We start from the raw sequence: 18,662 nt of genomic DNA, 5'->3' as shown, positions 1-18,662 counted from the left end.
AACATGCAATAAAAGCCAACTGAACAAAATGAACAGTGATTGCAGGTGCCCCCAGCATCCCGCACTCACCCTGTACTGCACATACCATACCAGAACTGACAACAGAGCTTTTTTGCTGTCACTGGTTTTTAAGGAGTTACCAAGGGACTATCACAAATACCCGATATGTTGTTGTCCCAGCAGTAACTGACAACTTAAGGCAGCTTCCAGACTGCCAGTGGGTCTAACTCATGAATTAGCCGCAGCCTGCAGATGGAGAGCCGTGGCCAGCCGGGATGTCCGAGCAGAGCAGCGTGGTACCACCATCAGCACCCTGATGTGAGCATCTCTTTGCCCATCACCTCCACCCAGAACACCTGCCTGTGTCATCTGTACAGCTGTGCCTAAACCACAGGACTCTCGAGTTACTCCAAAAACCCCAGTATTAAGCCAACAGGCAGTACTTGTGTTGGAGGGGTAAGCCAAGCACACTCACATACCGGGGGAGAAAACCCAAGTCAATGCCTGCTCACCAGCTCCCTGTTATTGCCCACCGCGTGCTGCTTTATCTGCATCTCTTCCCACGACATGGGTTCATTTCTTAAACAGGCATCATTTGCCATTTGGGGAACTCAAAGCATTGTGCTGAGCTCATAGCAACAGCTCAAACCCACGCTGACTTTCCTGGTAGTGTTTATTACTTACTGGTTAATGGTGCAACGATGTATGAAAGCAAATGAAAACATGTCAAGGTCAGACCCAGGAGGTACTCGAGTCGCTGAGCTCTAGACACTGTCGGAGCGACTGGCCAGTCTGCCCAAGCAGGGACAATGGGGAAAGCTCCCAGCCCTTACAGAGACACACAACCAGCACCAGCTGGAGAATTTACCGTTTCATCCCTGTGCTGAAGGTCCTGCCAAGCTGCTTTCTGTGCTGGAGGAGCCACTAATCGATGGCACTTCAGAGTTTTGAGCAAATCTAGAATCAGGCTAGAATATGAAATTATGGGGACTGCTTGAATGTGTATGAATTATTCATGTGATTACAACATGCGGCATCAAGCCTTTAAAGTGCAAATTATTTGGGACCAGGCTTTAGCCTTATTTTCTGTAAAGCACAAAGCACGTTTTCCTACAGTGCAAACAATCCGAGTCTAATGTGTATCATTTTCCGTGTTTCCTACTTTCTGGTCTTGCCTGCCAGTTTCCATCAAGACTGGGGAACTAGCAAAATATAAAGCAAATGTGTAGTATATAGCTCTCTAGTGAATTATATGACATTTGTTTTACAAGGTAGTTTAGCATGCTACATACCACAGTTTAAAAAAAGGTCTTTCAGAAGAGATGCAATATCCTTCTGACAGCAAAAATGCACTGAGTCATAGAGGTAATGTTGTGTCCAGCCAACATCAGCCGCAGCGACAGCAAGAAGAGATCTACCTGCCAACACTCTGACTCAGGAGGTGGCTGTGCCTCCACAGCTAGCGGGAGGAAGGCTGCAGCCAGCACAGCCCAGCCACGCCGCAGCCGGCACAGCCCAGCCACGCTGCGCCGCAGCCACTGGTGCACTCGGGCAGGTTTAATTTCTCATGGCAGTGGCTTGCAGGTGTCTGCAGCATGCACTGATGGGGAGTGTCACACCTCAGCAGCACGCTTGCCATCCAGTGCTTCCAATGTGTTTTTTCTATACCTGAAAGAGGGCAGAAACGGTAGTAGCAATAAAAAGCTATTTGCGAGGAAAAGAAAAATGTGTTTCACCCAACATCCAGAGACTCCTGAGCTGTGTACATGTATCGTGCTACTCGTGTGGTTGGTGGAAAAGATTTGGAAGGATCTTAACTGACCTTGATGGTCCTGGATGATTAACTGACATCTAATGCAGGACACTTTCCAACTACATAATTTACTCAATTTTTTGGATAATTGTAATTAGCATTCATTGCAGCCCACATCTCCGTGTTTTACCTAATCCTCACAGAGAACTGCTTGCTCAGAGGAGGAACCTAAGTATCAGTCCAAGCCTTTCCAAGCCCGTACCTTCTGACCTTCGTCAGTATACTCAGGCACTAGCATTAAAAACACATGGGAATTCTGCAAGTGACCATAAAAGGGGACCTAAGTAAGTACTTCTCCACATGGCCTTATACTGAATATCCTGCCTATATGCCAATAACATTAAGTGCCAACGCTAGGAAGTGTCTTGGCTGTAAGTTCCTGAATACCGAAATAGTTTCTTTTCAATCTAAGTTTCCTCCCAGTTACTACTGAGTTTCCCTGTTACCTTCCTTTCTGCCCCCGCCAGGTATCTGAAATATATATATGATGGCCTTTTGTTGCCACCAGGTAATCCCTCTAAATTCACAGGACATAAATCATACACCAGTATTTTAAGCAGTGATGCCAACTTTTGTTTAGCTGTAGATTTTGTTTGGGTTGGCTGGTTGGTTGTTGGAACATGGGGGATGTTTTTTTGGTCACAGAGTTAACCTGAAATGAAGAAAGGAAGAAAGAAATATTCTTTTCTGAGAAAAGACAGTTGTATTTTCCCTTATACAGACCATGCAGAAATGGGAGACCCAAAGCAATGCACCACCGTCTACAGTGCCGTGCTTTTACATCTTTGCTCTTATCCTCACCACTTTGTTTCAGAGCTACTCAGTGCACTTTCTCCAGTGCTCCAATACAGTGTAAGCAGCACATAACCCATATAAATATAAAAGATCATTTACATCTTTAGACAGCTATGCTGTAACAAAACGAAAACCTTGGACAATAAGGTAACTTTCTATGTTGGAACAGCCTTTTGCAGGTTAACCTCAAAGCTACTCAGAGTACCATCAGCCTCAGAAGCCCACCAGCTCTCTGCTAGTGCCACTAGAACCAAGTAAGTGTATTTTTTGGAACAATAAATGAAAATTATCAGCTTCCAGAACTGTCAGCTGAGCTGTAAATACATTACATTGCTGTTTAATTTAATCACACAGCATGGCTAATCATCAGCCTATAAGGATTGGGTGTGCACAGTCAAATCAGCAAGCCGCCAAATTCAGAACATCATTCAGTGCCTGCATCTCTTCACTAGTCCCAGGTATTGGAAAAGACCCTGAACAACAGACTAGATGTAAATTAGCACATCAACATTCACACACTGTCATATCTCATTGCTTAGCAGTATTCAGAGCCGTCTGTTCCCACACATCCTAAGCACTTTTAATTTTCCCTAACTGTCACCTAAAGCAATTTAATTCCTGAAGAACAGTGGGAGAGGAAAAGAGGACACTGACATTTATCTGCTCTTGTTAGGAGAAGCTAAGCCGCTCGCGAGCTGTCCCGCCTCTCTTTACTTTGCGAGATAAATGCCAAACCAGAGATTAGCTGACGTTGTTGTTCTCCCTGCTGCACACCTATCTATACACTGGCACACACAGCATCTCGGATTTACACGCCATCCGCCGTCCCTCTGTTACTGACACCGCACCCTGCATTACTTCTCTATAACTCGTTGCCATGTCACACAACAGGAAGTTATTATTCATGATTAATGTAGGTGCCTCGTTACAGGATCCTAGGGTAAGGTGGTAGAAACCGCACATTAACGAAAACCACAGCTATGAAATGCTTCATAGACTGCTGAATGACAAAGCGTTTGAAACTGCGGCTGGAGAGCAGGTCCATGGAAAAGAAAGGGAAAAGTCGTACCTGCTTTTACATCTCTCAGGCTGACCATGAACAACAGGCTCAGCAACGTCCCCTGCCCGAGGACATCCAGACAGGCCACACTCACAGAGACTCAGTCATGGCCATGGTGAGTGGAAAGCCCAAGTCCTGACCCGGGGGCAGAGGAACACCGCTGCAAGCGAGCATCTTTGTTCTGCACAAACGTTACCCACCACACCCAATTTCAGGCATTCCCACAAGAAATAAAGTGATATTTAAAAGGAAACACACATTATCCCCCTACCTGCATGGACTCGTGAGCGTGCACCACGCTACGCATGCCTCCTCTAGCCGATGCACTACACCTGACCCCTGCCAGGCAAGAACTGAACCAGCTGTAGGCATTTTAACCTGCTTACCACTTCAGAACCCAAGTTCCATATGACAAAAGTACCAAACCACAGAAAGAGCAACTTTTTTCCACTTCCAGGAAGGTTCTACTTGTCAAGTGACACATGCTGACGTTCTGCCAGCCGCAGCGTGAGGTGATCTTGCGAGTGCCTTCACAGCCAGGCACTGCCGGTGCGGGCTCTCCTGGCTGGCAGCTGCCGGTGCGGGTGCCTATGAGCGACCTGGCACCATCAGCTCCATTTCCTTGACTTGTACCCTGGAAAGCACAGCTGCAGGCATCGGTGGGAATGCCAGCAGAGCTGGGAAGGTCACCATGCCAGCATTGGGAACGTGGTCAGTAAGGTGTTTAGGTCCCTCGCAGCGTGCTCCTGCATGTTATTCTGAACTCACAGAAAGCCTGTCTCAAGCCAGTTGTGAGGACTGGGGCCTTTACGGACTAAGGCAGGCGTTAATTTGGTGTAAAGTTTTACTTGAACTGTAATTCCAGTAACTTTTTCTTGACTGCCCTTTTCCCTCCCTATCAGTCAAGTGTCACATGAATTGCAGTTGGGTTTGTTAATTTTTTCTTACTTAGCTTCATGCCAACAGCCTCAGCTGCCCTCAGGATTTGTCTTACCCCCATCTTCTCTTTAGACCTCCCATAGACGCACGAGCCCCTCGAGGCCTCGCCGGACCTTTCCTCCCTCGCCTCCAGAAGGTGCCTGGGGTGATGCTACAGCAGGGAGGACATGAAATCCCCATCCAGCACCGCTCAGCACCGAGGGGCAGGCCGTGCTCCACAGGTCCCGCGGGACGGGGCGTACCCCTCCGGCTGCATGCCAGGCGAGCCAGACTCAAGTGTTCAGGGTCTGGGAGCTGGGGAGGAGGAGGAGGGTCCCACCGACCCGGCGGCAAGAGCCTGCGTTTGCCCAAGGGCGAATGAGCGCCCAAAAGGAGCCAGCTCTGTGCTGAACTGCCGTGGCCCTTGCCTCCCTCCTGCCTCCCGGCAGCGCCGGCACACACTGCCAGGACTGGGGTGGATGGGCCACGAGCCGGTAAGCCGGCAGAAAGCTGGCAGGCTCAGCATGGGCACACTGCGCGGATCGGTCCCTCACAGGCACCACCTGAAGGGTGCAGTGACCCCAGACACCCAGCCCTCGCGCCCCCCCCACCGGAGAGCATCACCAGCAACGGCCGCCGCTCCTCCCGGCCAGAGGAACCACTGCCCCACGCCCCAAAGCAGAACGCCCGCAGAGATGCTGGACTCCGCTTCGGAGAAACGATGTTTGCGGCTGTCTCGGCCAGGTCTGTCGTGTGCCGGACCTCCACAAAACGCAAAAGTAGGAAAATATGCATTTTGCTTACCCTACCGCTGCGCTGGGCAGCGGGCACCACCTCAACTTGCACGCCGGGCAAAGGCACGGGAGCTTCCCCGGGCGGGAAGAGGCCAAGCGAGAGGAGGGCGGAGGAGCGGGAGCTCTGGAGACGATTTACCACAGACCCCTCCGCACCTCTGTTAAGGGTGAACTTGTAAAAGGGGCAATGGCAAAAGAAACATGAAAACACTACAAGGACCTGAAAGAACAAAACACCTAATAAAATGCTGGAAACGTGACATTTCCAGGGTTTAGGCATACTGCAGGGTTTAGGCATACTGTATTCTCTCTAAGAAAGGCAGTTTAGTTTTGTAAATAGCTGTAAATGAGAAGATTTAAAGATACGTTCTTAAGCCAACACAAGTAAAAGATAAAGCATGGTCTTAGGTGAGCAATAGCAACGGTTCTCCCTAACTGCAATTTTCAGCGTTCAAAGGGAGACATTTTGTCCCCCTTCATCAGCACAATCCAGAGCGGTTTTTCTTCAGTTTTCTTTCAGCACTATTGAGAATGGACCACAGCCTTCAGTCTGGAGAGTGACAGCAAAGTTATTAATTATTTCTGAAGCAGAAAGAGAGCCAGTAACCCAAACGTTGTACATATTACCACATGCTTTCAAGACTTGCAGTTGCTGAGTTATCTGGATTTAACCTATTTCAACGTTACACGACACACTGAAAAGCTTCACGTGCAGAAAAGTTTTCAATCCTTAGACTGAACAAGGAGCATCGGCTCCACTGCAGAGGTTGGGGGGCAGCGAGCTTGTGGCAACAGCTTGTCTCTGGGCAAAACACACACAAAAAGCCACGGATCCGGGGGAGGCAAGATTTAAAGCAAAAACAAAGCACTGCTGACAATACTAAACACAGCTTTTCTGACACCTCCTTGTAATTCCCACTCCCTCCTCCCCCCACTTACTTACTTAGCTACCACTTTGATAATACATAAAGGCTTTTTTCTCTTGTTTTTAAATAACAGGGAAAGGCATCTGTGCTCCCAACCCACAGCCACATAAGAGTCAGGCTATGAAAAAAGTTTGCCTTGCAATCTGATCAGTGATTACTTTAGTAAGTAATTTGCAGAGCATGAAAGCTTAACACATCTGTATCTGACCCTAAATAAACAAGATTTGGGATTTTATAACTGCCTTACTGGGCATTAGCCCATAGTTTTCCAATCAAAAGGGCAACGTTTCCTGCTCAGGGCTTGAAATCGCTGCCCAGCTGAGACAATGAAGATGGGTGGGAGAACTGGTGCCGGGCGCCCGGCTGTGAGAGGAGCCAGCGCGTCAGCAGCAGCTGGAGCAGGGATGGTGCTGCGGGCCCCCAGGGACCAGGGGACACTGCCAGGCCCCTATCAGCATGTGGTTTATGGCACTAATCACCTTAACAGAGGGGGGAAAAAACTTCTCCTGGGACTGTGGCCCCATCTCCCAGGGTCCCTCTTCTGGCAGCACAGTGGGATGCCTCCAGACCTGGGGCGAACGTGGCAGGGAGGGGTTTGGGTCACCGCAGAGGTAAGGGATGCACGACGAGGTCAGGCTTTGCTTCCCATCCTCGCCACACCTCCATCGCCCAGATACCTCCAACAGTCTGGAGGCATGCCCTTGTTTCCCTGAAGGTCCCAACCCTTGGAACAAAATTATAGGGGAGAATCCCGATTTGAAAGACAAACGCACAGCGCTGTGGAGAACGCTGGACATCTTCCTCCCATCGGATTGGAAAATAAGAAGTAAAAGGAGGAACTTATACAGCTTGCCAATCTGTGACAACTGAACTCTTGACTTCAAAGTGATGTAAGCTGACGATGATGCATGGGTCTGACAGTCCTCCCCAAAGCTGCAGCTGGAGTCACCCAGCACCCAGCAGCAGCCAGCACCCTGCACCCAGCCCGTGCAGGCTCAGCAGAAGGTGGCTGCAGGATGACAGGTCGGAGCAAGAGGCAGGTTTGGCACCAGCACACACGGTTCATTCCCTGTACATCAAACAGCTCCACGAATGAAGCACTCCAGCTTTCGATCACCCGGGTGAGGCAGGAGGGATGCATACTCTGGTGCGTGTGTAACCCTACAGCCTGCCAACACATGGTTTGAAATTAAAATGGGGATTATTTTAAGCACGTTCCCCCAGGTTTTGCAGCTTCTCGCCCGTTTCCATGGGGACGGGCGCCGTGCCGCGCAGCTGCCGAGGCTCTCCAGCCTCCCGCGGTCCCCGGGAGGATGAGGCCAGCGGGGACGCAGAGCAGGGACCGTCCCTCCAGCACTGCTCGGGCTTCAAGAGCCCCCTGGGCCCAGCACATCCCTAAAGCTGGAGCACTTCAGCAAACGGCAGGGCTAGGAAAGCATCATCAAGATATGTAACAGTTTTCTTGTTTTACAAGAAACACATTTTTACAGAATAGTGTTTCTCAGCTTGGAAACTTGTAGACCCAAAGACTAACCCTGAGTACACACTTCTTTCAGTCGGACTGGTTTACTGGAAGAGCTGTACCTGTGGGCTGTAAAACCAGCACCTTGCTTCAAAAAGTTGATTTTTATGCAAGTAGGATAAACCTAGGAGACTGCACTTGACCCCCTTACAAAAAGCCATCTGCACTCTGGCAGAGAGGGTCAAATAAGGGATAGGTAAAGAAGTGATTAAGACAAAATACTAATCACGATGCAAGTAATTGGGCTGCAAGCATTAAAACCTTGAAAATCAGCTGGAAATCTAGTTCAGTGTCAGGAAACAAGCAGAAAGCCCTCGGACCACTCACCTCAGTGTAAGCGAAGGAAGGAACAGCTCAGCATAAAGCAGCAGATGGCTTTACATATTCTCATGTGTATTTACATACACTTTTTTAGTAAGCCACTTTGATTCAGGAGAAGCCACAACCAAAACGCACTCTTGAAATTCCTCTTTAGATATAACTGCATATAAAGATACATCGTGCTGTGTTTCTCCCCCTCTCTCACATAACACCACTGTGGGCAATGCTAATAGCACTAAGTGTAAGCGTGCCTTGTATTTCCTATTACTCAGCCCTGTTTCCCAAGTCCTAGCAACTCTGCTAAATGGTTTTTTTAAATATTTGGATTGAAACATTCCCATTGGCTTCACAATGATAGGTTTTCCCCACTTAGTATAAAGAATAAAATTAAAAAAAAAAAAAAAAAAAAAGGAAGGGGTGTCAATAAACTTGCTTGGCCATTTCCCAGAATGACAACAGATAATACTTTCTGCCCACATGAAAACCAAGCCTTGCGACCACTGTGCTGAGACATTCCAGTGCCCCATGCCCTGCCATGGAGGAGCTGATGGTTCACAACAGGCAGAGAGACAGCTGGCACCCAGACCGGGCCTTCTTCAGTTCCAGAGAACAAATTCACTGACCAAGTAAGAAGCTTTTAAAAGGTTCTTACAGGTATAAATAAGAAACCCTAAAAAGCCCTTACAGACAAAGGCCTGTTTTTCCCGATGGAAAACCACACACAGTGATAATGGTAAATCTACAAGCCCACTACAATTCATTGCAGCTTACTGAGGCCACCTTACTCCAGCACACCACAACTCTGAGAGTGCTCAGTCTTGCAGCCCTTCTATTCTTTTGCCTTATGTTCTTCCTCCCAGCCTTTTCATATTCTTTTTCCCCTACTTTTTCTTTTTTTTCTTCTCCCCCCATTCATTAACTTCCTCCGTTCAGACACAGGGTACAACGTACCTCGCCAAAAACTAGCTGTCAAAAAGGCATCACTAGGCAGCATCTCAAGTTGGACAGGTTGGAGCTTGCATCCAACTGATGCGTATGCAGCAGCTACTGAACATGCCAAGTTTTCTGTGTAAAAGGAACCAGCTGAAGCCAACGCTCACAAAGCGAGGGGAACCAATCTCTCACGTACCAGTGCTTTCTGGAAGCACACACAAAACACGCAGACGCTCTCCTTTCAAAGTCAGCTTTTCTAGTAGTTGAATCCCAACTCTGAAATGCTCAGAAATATTTCAAAGGTTGTATGCGCAAACATGAAACAGCAAGATGTGCCCGCTGCAGCCAAGCACAGCACCAAAAGGGTGTCACAAAGATGCACTGTCCCCCCCCCAGCAGCTCAGATGAAATGCAAAGGACCAGTTGCACTTGGCCTGTGCCCAGCTACACAGTCCAGAGAAATTACCTGAACCGGTGGAAAACTGGGGGGCAGGGGACAACACAGCACCCAGGAAGGGAAGCAAGGAGAGAGGAGGACAGTTGTTCCTTGGGCATGACTCCCCATCGCACAGCTCCACACCGCCCTGTCCCTGGATGGACGACGAGCCAGCGCTGCACCCAGGCTGCATCAGCACCGACCTGCCCTCGGCTCGATCCCTGCCGAAGCAAGGAGTTCAGTCACAGCTTTAACAAAAACAGTGCTGAAAAAAACAAAGAGGGTTGAGAGAATATCCACGGGACAGACTCAGGAATATGATGTTTACCCTCAGAGTCAGCGACTCGGAGAGCTCAATCCACACATCCCACTGATGACAACGCCGGGTGGCCACGGTCCCAGCCTGCTGCTACACCGAGACAGGGGCATGACAACAGAAACTCCTCTGGTTTACCAAGGTGAGGCCCAACAGCAGGAAGCTGGGGTTGGAGATGCAGACTGGAGAGAAAAGACGATTTCTAACTGTGAGGTTAACAGCGGATAATCCTCCAGGGCCAGGCGTTTTACACTGAGAGCAAACACATTACTGCCCACCCCCAGGAAATCCCACCAGGCTCTGGCTTACCCACACCAGTTTGACTTGAGGCAGTAATTCAGTAAAGTCTTGAAACCAGTCCCAAGGAATTCAGGCAAGAGGACTGTAAGGGTTTTCTCACCTCAAAAATCTACACATTTGGAGTTCGATTTATCTAAGGGTAAACACTGGGCCTTGTGTTACTACTCACTGGAATGAATGTTAACCTTCTATCTACATATACCCTGTCATAATTAAAAGGGATTAACCACTGGATTTAGAGAGTCAAGCTCATTCCTGTATATCTATCACTAGGAACCACCTATGGGTAAAATTTTATATACTAACCTTTTTCCTCTTTTTTTAAAAATTTATTTCACTTTTAATTGTCATCACTAACAATTCTTCCACATTATGTCACACACAAAACCAAAGTATTAAGTGGTTTCTTTATGTAAGGAAGTTATTGGAATGTCTTAAGAGATCTCCATAGCAACCATGCCCTGCCAGTAAATATGAGTTCACCAGAACAACACTGTAATTGCTCTGAGCACACACTAACAAGCAACGATGAAAAAACAGGCAATACTAAGAAAGTAATGTCCTAATAAGTCTCCGCTACTGCAAAAGCACTGCTTGAAAATACCTTATGAGATGTTACCAGGTTTTTGTCCATGGTCATTCACCTGCAAAGCTCAATTTCCCTATATTGGCTGTATACAGGCTCAGTTCAGAATGAAATGCTTTCTGAATTAAGTAGCAAAGCCTCCAATTTAAGTGTTTTTACTTGGCTTGCTTGCTGACCCACCACATGCAAGATGAAACACATTTTCCACTTTGAGCACAGAATTCTGGTAAAGCCCACCGGAGCTGCATGCACCCAGCAGCCACATTGACCCCATCTCATGCACAGCGTTAGTATAAAGGGACAGGGGGGTGGGATGGATTTTGCAGTTCCTGCCAACAGCAATTTTGTTGTGCATTTCAGTCACACCACAGCACACCCCTTGGGCAGTGAGGTGTCATTCTAACATGTTTTCTCTACACTTCTGTAGTAAGAGATGCAAGGGTTAACAACTCAATGTTGTACTCTGAATTGCTAATAAATACTTGGTGATATCAACTAGCTGCTCCTCCAGTAAAAGTTTACCTGATTTAACACCCCTTCAGCTGCCAGAAGCAGCACAGTCAGTTTCAGGTTTGATCACCCTCACTAGGGGGATGCCAGCAGACCCAGTGCTCACATAAGCTAGAACACCACCATACCTTGAAGGCTCAAATTAACATGTACCACGAACTCCAAGTTTACCTAGTGCAAAATTCCAGCCGCCCGAGCACCCGGGGATTTTTGCCAGTGCTCAGTTGGTGTCCTAGGGCCAATGCAGCGTTCTTTGTACGTGGGGATTGCTCCCAGCCATCCAGCACCCCGTCTGCTGGCCCCACGCCTCTCCCGAGTCTTCCCCCACCCACGGTCAAAGCTGCCTCCCTTTGGTCCCCTGAAATTCCACCCTGCGTCCCAGAAGCCTAATGCAACCGTGGTATTTCATGGTATATTTGTACAACGAACTCGTATCTTGGGAGAAAAAGCCGAAAGCAGCGCTTTCCAACGGCAAGTAGCTTTTAGAAGTTTGATGACCAGCTGCACTCGATCTTTCCTTGTTAAAACCCGAGATTTCCTCGCACGGATTGCAACTCCCTTGCTACACTGTCCCCCGCCTCGCTGCCCGCTTCTCCGGCACCCGTTATTTTAAGGACTGCCGCCCCGTTTCTGCGGGGCTGCCTGCCGGGCAGCGAGCGCACTGCCGGGGGCTCCGCGGTCCCTGCGCCCCGCGGGGAGTCAGGACCCGGCCGGCAAACCCGCACCGGAGCCACCGGAGCAGGGGCGGGACGCGACGGGCCGGGACCCGCCGGGCCGGGCGGAGCGGGGCTCAACAGGTGCGGGGCAAGGGCATCGCGGGGCAAGGGCATCCCGGGGCAGGGCATCCCGGCCGCACTCACCGTCCTCCCGCTCGTCGAAGACGGGTCTCTTGGAGGAGGAGGCGCTCGCTCCCATCCTCTTCTTCCACTTGCCCCAGTGAAACATCGGGGCGAGGCGGATGGCATGCCCTGCGCGCCGCTCCCCGCCGGCCCGGCGGCTCCCGCGGGCGGGACCAGGCGCTACGAGCCGCCGCTGCCGCCGCCAGCCGCCGCCGCCCTCAGCCGCCCCGCGCCCCGGCGCCGCCCGCCCGCATGGCAGCGCCCGCCGCCGCCTCCCGACCTGCTGCCCGCGGCGGCGGCCGCGGCGCGGCGGAGCGGAGCCGGAGCGGGGCGGCGGGGAGCGGAGCCGGAGCCGGAGCCGAGCCGGGCCGGGCGGAGCGGATCGGAGCGGAGGGGAACCGGGCGGCCGCAGCGGCGGGAGGCGGGAGCGGAGCGGCGGCGGGGCGGGCCGGGCCGCGCCGCCCCCAGCGCAGCGCCCCCGGCGGCGGAGGGAGGGCAGCGGCGCCGCCCGCAGGTGCGGCCGGGCCGGGCCGGGCCGGGCGGGGGCCGGGGCCCGCGGGCTCCTGCTCCTCCTCCTCCTTCTGCGCCCGCCCCCTGCCCAGCCCGGGCCGGCTCCGCTCCGCAGGCGCGGGTCGGTGGCGGGGGCCGTGCCGGCGGCGGTGCCCCAGGACGGGGCCGCGGGGGGAAGATCCCGGCCCGGCAGCTCCCCGCCGCGCCGCGGGACCTGCCCGGTTCCCTGCGGCCGGCCCGGCCCCGGCGCCCACCGCTCCCGCGGGCATCGTGGCTGCCAGCAGCTATCGTCTCACACAGTCTATAGTTATTTTTAAACTCATCCATAAACATCGCAGCCGATGTGAAAGGCAATCAGGTTATATTATGGCCGAGCCTTTTACCAGCACTTGGTTGTTATTTATGAAAGTGCAAACAGCTCATCTTAAATTAGTCACCCATACTCGCTACTGATTTTTAACCTCATTAATGCGAAGACAGCCGCATTGATTTTTATTTGACAATTGTAATAAAGTAACGACTTGATTTAAATTAGTGGGTAGCTTGGAAAGTCAAATGTTTTTCTTGTATAGACATTCCACAGCGTTTCAGAAGCTGCCTCGCTGTGGAGATCTTTATTGCGCTGCGTCTGAAGATGTTACATGGGAAGTCTCAATATAGAGAAGAAAAACAAGCCTGCGGTTAGTCCTTTAGGCCTGAAACGACAGTTCTCACTGATCACTGCAACAGGTACAATACAAGAAACCAAACAAAAGCTAGAAAAAGAGTTAGTGCCGGAACATCCATCTTTTCCCCAGGTAGAACATGAGCCCCGAGGAGAGGAAGAAGCCCAGAACCAGATGTCCCACCGCCTCTCAAAAACAGCACCTCCCGCTGCACTGCCGAGTCCCTCGTTCGGCTGGCTGAAGCCTCCAAGACTTGCTTCAGGGCTTTAAAACAGTCACCCAGGTGCCTCGTTTTCCCAGAAGCATGTCCTGAAGATCTCTGTTTTCCTCCGTAAACTACTGGGCCTGCGACTTTACTTGCAAGTATTCAGGAGAAAAGCACGTCCCACAGCCACTGCCATAAACAGTCTGCCAACACGCAAATAGCAAAGTAGGCAACTGTTCCATTCAGCTGCATGAACTGTTCACACATATGGAGGGCGAGCTCTGATGAGGAGCCTTATGCTGCATTTTTGTTCTGTGCAGCACTATGTAATGGAAAAGCCACATCACCTAAATGATCAGTGTTTGTATCTCGCTAGCTCTAGGGAGTTCCTGCTCTTTTGTCAGTGATAAAACTCGGGATTGCTGCAAAGCTCCTCAGTAAAAGAATTCATCCCAAGTAACTACAGACTTTGCAGGATGCTGAGCTGTAATGTGCTCGTGACCCCGGTTTTTATGCCTTGTTGAATTGAAATGTCTCATGGAAAGTCTCATTAAATGCATTTCTCAGAAATAACTTATAATGTTAGCAGACCACATCAGAAATGTCAAGGCAAGTGACAACTCTTTAGCCATTACATTGTATCTGTTACACCCTCCGTAAGTACTTTCATAATTTCTGAGATGCCGCTTCCTAAGTTTTTATTTAAAATTTATGCTGTTTTCTTTCATAGCATGTTTTGAAATGGATATGTTAGTTATTGTACTCTTTACAGAAAATTTGTTAGGAGTTAGTCATTATTTAAAAGAGCCTGAAAGTTGTAAAAGGATTACAATTGAAAGGTGTAATTTAAGAACAGTTTTCCAAAGGCAAAGAATAGCTCTTAAAGAATATTTCTCTGAGAAATCAGAAAGAATTGCTCTCAAATAAAAAGATAGAACACTTTTATACAAGACAGTAATTTTTGCTTTGTTTAGGGATAGGTTTGTTTTTAAATATACTGCAAATCTCTGAGCTATCAGCTTTCACTCCTCCCTTTCTCTTGCCTTTACGTTCTGTAGGAAAAGTATGAAAGATGCCATCAAATGGCTTCAGCCTGTCTGCCATTCAGTTGTCATTTCTCTCTCATTCTCCACTAATATTTGGACAATCAAATCCATAGCATAGAATCATAGTCTTTTTCCGAGAAGTCTGCAAGATGTAGTGTAGAAAAAAAGAGTGGGAAATAAGGATGTGATTGTCCTAATACCAGAGGAGGGTTTAATTCCACCACATTTCTTCATTCCTTTACCTGTGAAATGGAAGAAGGTGCAGCATGGGGCTTTGTTTAATTTTTGCTTCATTACAAACGTAGTAAGTAGTTTTACCTTTGCAGAGGTAAGTTGAATAGGAGACAAAAAAAAGACCTTTTAAGTTGTTTTGGGGGTTTTTTTTAGTGCTATTCAGAATGCTACTGACTAAGCGCTGCTGAAAATTCTTAATAATAATAATACAGGCTAAGTAAAACTAGGTCCTCTTGTTTACTCCTGCTTTCTAGGAAGTCAACAACAGGCATACATACATGTCCTAACACCTAACAAATCCCAAGAAAATTATCATCTTGCTATCATCCTCATGATGAGATCTGCCCGTCCACGAGGCCCGCCTATTGCATAGCCAAGACAATCAGAATTTTAGTCTTGTTTTTTAAGGGAAGACCTATCTGATATCTAAACCCATCCATAATTACGGAGGCTTTTCTCTGCTCAGAGTGAAACAGCAGGAGCTGCCCTCATGACTACCAGGAGTTTGGTCCTGTGCCCATTACTCTCCACGAGAGCTACTGACTTCTCCTTGGGGTTCTGCGGCAAGAAGGTGCCCGTGTTTGAAACCTAAGCCCTGTTTTAACCTAAACCAGAAAACTGGGTGAGGTTTCTCATGAATTGAATCAGACAGTTCTTGTCAGGTGTAAATTAACTTGATTTTTGCCCTCTGCTTTGATTTGGGAGAGGATATTCTTACTCTAAATACCAAACCTGGCATTTGGAGACTGTTGTGCCATGCTGGCACCTTTTGATCTGACACCAACAAAGATGGTAGAACCAAGAAATAAAAGAGTTTAGAAAAGTTCCTCCAGACTTCTGTGGCATGGCAAAGAATCTGGGCCACTAACAACGGTGTTTGGCTGTATTTTCTGCTCGGAAATTATGTTTTGATTATCTAAATTGTTTGTGATGTTCCAGTTTGAAAAACAGTATTTTTGCTTGTGGTCTTAAGTCGTATCTGACAACATCTGAATGATGAAAAGGAGAATGTGTTGGAGGGGAAATGAGAGACATATGAACACTGACTTTGGGGGATGCATGGAAGGAAGAGGGGAGAAAACCAACACTGTCATTAAACATAGCGTTTCTTATACAGGCTCTAAATCATGTAGCGGTGGTCTTTCCTTTGGGCAAAAACTGCCACAGCTGCTCACTTCATTAGGAAAAGTGAAATCTGTATTTAATTTGCAAATATTTATCACAAATGGTGTTATATAAGCTTTTCAATTTTCAATATTTTAACACAATTGCAAATAAATTCCAATTTATTCAGAATTCTAACTCTCCATCTACTCTCGAGTAATTCAGATGGAGCTCTGTTGTTGTCTCCTCCTCTGTAACACCAGAAATTGAGAGAAGAATGAAATGCTTACTGTTTCAGACCAGTTTGGGAACCGGAGAATGCTGGGTCACGATTGCCTGCGCCCAGTCATTTACAATGGTGCAAAATTAGCGCCAAAAATGCTAAATGTAGCCCTCCTGTTTTCTCTCAGACAACAGTATTTGCTCTCACCCCCGTGCAAGTGTGCTGGAGGTCCAAACAGACATGCCTTCGTTATTTCTGCAGCAGAATCGTATTAATTTTCTACTTCTAAAACTTGAAAACAAGGTTCCCTTTCAGTTCAGTGGGCACTCGCGTCTGATTCCACTATTCAAAACCAGTGTAGTAACGTGCAGTGAAAGATGTTGATCCCCTCAGTGAACAACTGCACATCAAGAGTAGCAATGCAGGTTACCCACCACAGTGACACACTTACAGTCATCTTATGAAAATGTCCGTTCAGTAATTAATACTAATCCTGCAGGAGGAAAAAAGCAAAATACAAAAACTGCTCTGTAGTGGTCCAATATAGGAAAGGGAAATGGAGATAAGATTCTGTCGTCTTACATCTCCTGGTCTCCAGGGAAACAGAGATCCACTTCGGTTTTGAAATGAGGAACTTTAATTAAAAGCTGACTTTTACAATGATTTATTCTTCAAGACATCTTTAGATGTAACTAACTAAACCTCTAAGGGGGAAACATGCAAGCTGGGTGACCAAAAGGGTTATTAGGAGCAGACTGTTCTTGAAACCACTAAGAATTCATTACTTCTTTTTTCTATTTTTTCCTCTTCCATTTTCCATTCTTCTTTTTGTGTTTTATATTATACTAAGAGACAATTAGGCATTTTATTAGTGAAAGTCTTGGGGATACTATATGCATGTCTGTTTCTCCTGGAAACTGTTAATATACAACAGTTCTGGTGATTTTCTTAAATCAGAAAAGAAAGAAAAGCTGCAAGAAGGTTTGATTCTTTCTAGGTAAAGCAGGAGAAAAACCTTAGGCAAACCAGAACTGTTGTGGTCAGTCGTGCGTACAAAGTCCATCTAGTCCGCCATCCTGCTTGATGATAGCTAGCTAATGCCAGGTATTGCAGGAGGGGATGGTACAACGCCTGCAAAGTAGACAGAGCTAAAGCAAGCTGCACTCCAAACTGGGTGTCATCCTGCTCTCCTATTGTGGAAATGGATTCAAACCTGAAGCACATCCATTTATATTGTACTTCAAGGGATATGATGGTGGAAAATTAGCTGATCAAAGCATATGTGAGTACTGACTAGACTATAGAGAAGATGCTATGTAATAGCCCTATTGCAGCCTTGGAAAGATGAGGATTGCATGACTGTGTTTCACCTGGGTGTAAGCAGAGACTTGCGAAAGGCAAGGGGAGACTTGCAAAAGGCAGAGCAACCACTCATGTTTGGAAGAGTTTGTCTTTTCCCATCTGTGTTTACTTTTGCATATTCTCTCTTTTCTCACGGATTCCAAGCAATTGGAGTTTTCTTTCATTTCACCAGCCATGAAATCATCTCTAACTTTAAGGAATTACATATGCTGAACCCAACTCATCAGGTTTTTGTATAGCCAGTACCACCTATGCTCTGTCTCATCAAAATCACACTGACATTCAACAGGCAAAGCCAACGTGCATTCATTTAACTGGGAGACATGATACCTGTTCTAATCTAGGACAGGCCAAATAAATCCTTTACGAAATTCCAGGATTATTCTTTTAATCAAATAATTTGTATCAGGAATTATTTCATCCAATTGTTCTCAAATGCCTCAGTTCTGCAAGTGAATGAGTATCCTTTGAGGAATGACTGATCATTCTCATTCCCAAGCATCATGAGCTGTGTATTTTGTATCGTGTCAAAATTTGTATGACAGAAACGACGATAATATTTCAACTTTTGTTTGTTGATCTCACACTTCAATTAAGAGTATGCATCCTGCAGTTTACCTCGTTATGCTCCACTGGTAGCTATTACTTACGGTTCCCTTTCTGTCTTTTTACTGGTTGCGTGGCACGGTGATCATTTTCTTCTTTCATCACTGTAGATCAGGATCAAGTTCCCTTGTATCAGTGAAGTTATCTTGAATAAAACCAGTGTAAGTAAAAATAGAACTGCCTGAAGTAGCATTACATTCTTTATGGTTATCTGTTCTCAGTGAGCTGATGAAAATGGTTTCTAAACAAAAATGCTACCAATTATCACAAAACTGCAAAGAAGCCAAATATTAGAAGACACTCCTAATTTAGGCATAGAAACAAGGGGGCCAATATACCATGATATTACACTCCTGATAAAAGCCCTTTATTGAATATAATGGCTATAATTGCAACATGTTTAAGATGATGAGAGGCATATTACTGTGATTCTTAAAATTCACATGCCTTCTTCATCAAGAAGAAGGCCTTTAGAGAAAAGCCTGTTTATTTTTAAAAGTTCCTCTAAAAGAGCACATAATTCTTTCAGTAAACATTACATAAGGGGGAAATGTCACACATTTTCCTATCATTAGTGTTTCTGTAAATAGTGCCAATTCTATTTTTAAGGATGCTAATAGTAATCACTCTGATCCAGC

The 18,662-nt window shown here is 47.4% G+C and overlaps 1 protein-coding gene across 2 annotated transcripts in view; it reads right to left on the bottom strand.

Moving 5' to 3' along the window:
• STK32C (serine/threonine kinase 32C) overlaps window positions 1-12,306 on the bottom strand; it is a 96,144-nt gene extending 83,838 nt beyond the window's left edge. Inside the window, exon 1 of one of the 2 annotated variants that reach the window (XM_030031082.2) lies at window positions 12,091-12,306. In XM_030031082.2, the coding sequence (XP_029886942.1) occupies window positions 12,091-12,195 (105 nt within the window). In that variant the 5' untranslated portion in view covers window positions 12,196-12,306. The remainder of the gene's footprint in view (window positions 1-12,090) is intronic. The other variant, XM_030031081.2, reaches the window with a different exon arrangement.
• Between the last annotated feature and the right edge of the window lie 6,356 nt (window positions 12,307-18,662).

This window comes from Aquila chrysaetos, chromosome 11, assembly GCF_900496995.4.
Source record: "Aquila chrysaetos chrysaetos chromosome 11, bAquChr1.4, whole genome shotgun sequence".
Classification (NCBI taxonomy): Eukaryota; Metazoa; Chordata; class Aves; order Accipitriformes; family Accipitridae; genus Aquila; species Aquila chrysaetos.
The sequence above is the reverse complement of the archived record's forward strand: the minus strand, read 5'-3'. Positions and strand labels throughout refer to the sequence as shown.